At 36.3% G+C, this 3,207-nt stretch overlaps 1 protein-coding gene across 2 annotated transcripts in view; it reads right to left on the bottom strand.

The window, feature by feature from the left end:
- NUP205 (nucleoporin 205) overlaps positions 1–3,207 on the bottom strand; it is a 74,421-nt gene that overhangs the window by 26,706 nt on the left and 44,508 nt on the right. For both annotated transcript variants that reach the window (XM_017532503.2, XM_017532505.2), the window contains exon 29: positions 979–1,127. In XM_017532503.2, the coding sequence (XP_017387992.1) occupies positions 979–1,127 (149 nt within the window). The remainder of the gene's footprint in view (positions 1–978; positions 1,128–3,207) is intronic.

Consider the following 3,207-nt stretch of genomic DNA (forward strand, 5'->3'; position numbering starts at 1 on the left):
AAAAGAAAGAACTATATATAATCTGATAATCACAGTTCATCCATTTTGGTCTGTTTCCTACCAGTATTTTTTCTATGCATACAAATACTTTTAAATTTTTAAAACATAACGAAAAGGTTATGACAGTTTATATTTTACCCTATTTTTAAAAATCCTATTTCTTATGGCCTTCAAAAACACGATTTAATTGCTACATAACTTTGCTACATAATTTTGCGTTAAGAAGTTATCTGCTCAAAAAAAAAAAAAAAGTTATCTTCTCATTGCATCATTACCAGTGTGCCACAATACAGTAAAGAAATATAAATGCAAATTCTCCAAAAAGCATTTAGGCAGAGAAAGATATATTAAGTACAAGGCAATTTATTCCACATTCTCTTAACCAAAGATCTTTATTAAGCAGCATTTCAACTCTTTCTACCAGCCAGCCTCAAAATTAGCAAGAAGATAATCCCAAAAGGCAATTCTGAATTAAGATTCTAACAAAATTAAACAAAACATATGAATAAATAAAAGAGAAGTCCCAAATTATGGCAAATTAAAAAATACACTATATTATTTAAAAAAATTCTTAATATGTACCATGCATATTAAAAATTTTATCAATTTATTTTATTATATTTTTTACAGCAGGGTCTCACTCTATAGCCCAGGCTGGAGTGCAGTGGCTCAATCACAGCTCACTGCAAGCAACATCTGCCTCCTGGGCTCAAGTAATTCTCCCACCTCAGCCTCCCAAGAAACTGGGACTACAGGTGCATGCCACCACGGCTGGCTAATTTTTTGCATTTTTTGTAGAGATGGGGTTTCACCATGTTGCCCAAGCTAGTCTCAAACTCCTAGACTCAAGCAATCCACCCACCTCGGCCTTCCAAAGCACTGAGAATACAGGCAGAAGCCACCACACTCAGCCATCAATCAGTCTATATCTTAATAAGTCAAAATACTTATTCCCATACTAAATGAGAGCTGCTTTACCCTTCCAATCTCATGACCATCACAAGCATCTCGACAGACCACTTCCATGAGGGCAGCGCCATAACTTTCAATAATGGCTATGTTTTCTCGCTGTAATTTGCTAAATACATCTTCAGGGGCAGTCAGCCTTTCCCACATGGTTTTCTTGGCTAAAAGGATTAAAACAGAAAAAAAAAAAAATCCAGTAAAAATTAGTTTAATAACTGAGTGATTATACCTTATACAGTAGGTGCGAGCTGAGAGAAGAAAAAAAATGAAACCAAAAAAATCCTTCCATTAATGCTTGTACACAAAGGCCCACTGACCAGTGGGTCCAAGCAGGTTAACTCTAATAACACAGTGCACTTATTTCATGCATAGTTCGTAACACTAAGATAACAACTGCAGCAGGACAAGCATAAACCATTCTTAAAGAGATGAAAATGATTTACAAGACTCCATCACAACCAACATCCTGTATTTATCCTGCTAATCAATCTTTTATCTTTTGTTGAGATCTCTGAAAATTGCCAGGCACAGTGGGGCTCACACCTGTAATCCTAGCACTTTGGGAGGCCAAGGCGGGCAGATCACTTCAGGTCAGGAGTTCAAAACCTGCCTAGCCAACATGGTGAAACCTCGTCTCTACTAAAAATACAAAAAATTAGTGGGGCGTGGTGGTGCATGCCTGTAATCCCAGCTACTGGGGTGGCTGAGGCAGCAGAATCGGTAGAACCCAGGAGGCGGAGGTTGCAGTGAACTGAGATCACGCCACTGTACTCCAGCTTGGGTTACAGAGTGAGACTCTTGTCAGAAAAAAAAAGAAAAAAAAAATTTTTTTTTAGCTAGAGAGGATCAGGTACAATGTAAACAAAAATATGCCCCCAAAACATCATATATTTTTATTCCTTTTTTTCAGTTGAAATACTTATTAAAAATAAAAGTGCACCCATTATTAAGGTAATTTAAATATACAATGATTATGAACAATACCATCATACGTTTTATGTAGACCCATTAACATACTCTCATGTAAGATTCTTTAAAAAGTTCCACAAATGCATTAAATAAAGCAATAACTTGTATTTGAAATTAATCTCAATTTTTCCAACTTACATAGCAGCAGCTTTTAAATTGGCATCTTGATGACTTCTTATTAAAAAAAAAAACCTATTGTAGAGCCCCACCTGGTGGCTACGTGGTGACTTGGCTAATTCAACCAAAAGGAATTTAAAAAAAAAAAAAAGCACACACAAAGAAAAATGTGGGAGATGCTGAGAGTGGAGAAATCCTGTCTCTTTTCTTAAAAGAAGCTTGTATTTGCTTAAAAAAATTTCTCTGAGCTACTCTGTTATTTTTCCTCACCTTACAAATATTCTCATGCATTATTTATGTGGGTGCTACATGCTTATAAATCTACCATTTGGCTATTACTACCTTCTTCCTATGTATAGCATAAAAAGCCACCACCATAAGGATGAGATCAATTCAAACTTACACACACAGTGGTTTTTAACTGTCTGTACAAAATAACACTCACAAAGGTGAAGAGTGCAAAGAAAGTCCATTATCAGAAGGTGTTCTGACAACTTCTTAACAAATAGCAGAATAAGTCTGAATGGCTTGTTGATCGAACATCAAATGTCTATAAAGTATATAAAATATTATATACTGATCTGTTGAACAGTTAATAACATTTTCATGACAAGTTTAGTCTCAATTAAAAATGCTAATTATATTTTAGAAAGCAGCATTTATCATTTTTTAAATATGCCTAACTTTTGACCAAGAAATTCCACTTCTTGGAATTTATCCAAAGAAAACCTCACTAGTACAAAAAGATACATGTATACTATTGATGAGTCATACTGGAGAAGTCTCTGACTTGACTTTGACTCTATCAAAATAAAAATACATACTTTTTCACATGGAAATTCCACCATTAAGCATGTTTTGTGAGAAATAGAGGCATATAAAAAAAATTTGAAAGCTGGGTGTGGTGGCTCACGCCTGTAATCCCAGCACTCTGGGAGGCCCAGGGGGACGGATCACAACCTCAGGAGTTCAAGACCAGCCTGACCAACATGGTGAAACGCCATCTCTACTAAAAATACAAAAATTAGCTGGGCATGGTGGTGTGCATCTGTAATTCCAGATACTCAGGAGGCTGAGGGAGAAGAATCACTTGAACCCAGGAGGCAGAGGTTGCAGTGAGCTGAGATAGCGCCACTGCACTCCAGCCTGGGCAAC

The sequence above is a fragment of the Cebus imitator genome, unplaced genomic scaffold (genome assembly GCF_001604975.1).
Source record: "Cebus imitator isolate Cc_AM_T3 unplaced genomic scaffold, Cebus_imitator-1.0 Scaffold77, whole genome shotgun sequence".
Taxonomy (NCBI): Eukaryota; Metazoa; Chordata; class Mammalia; order Primates; family Cebidae; genus Cebus; species Cebus imitator.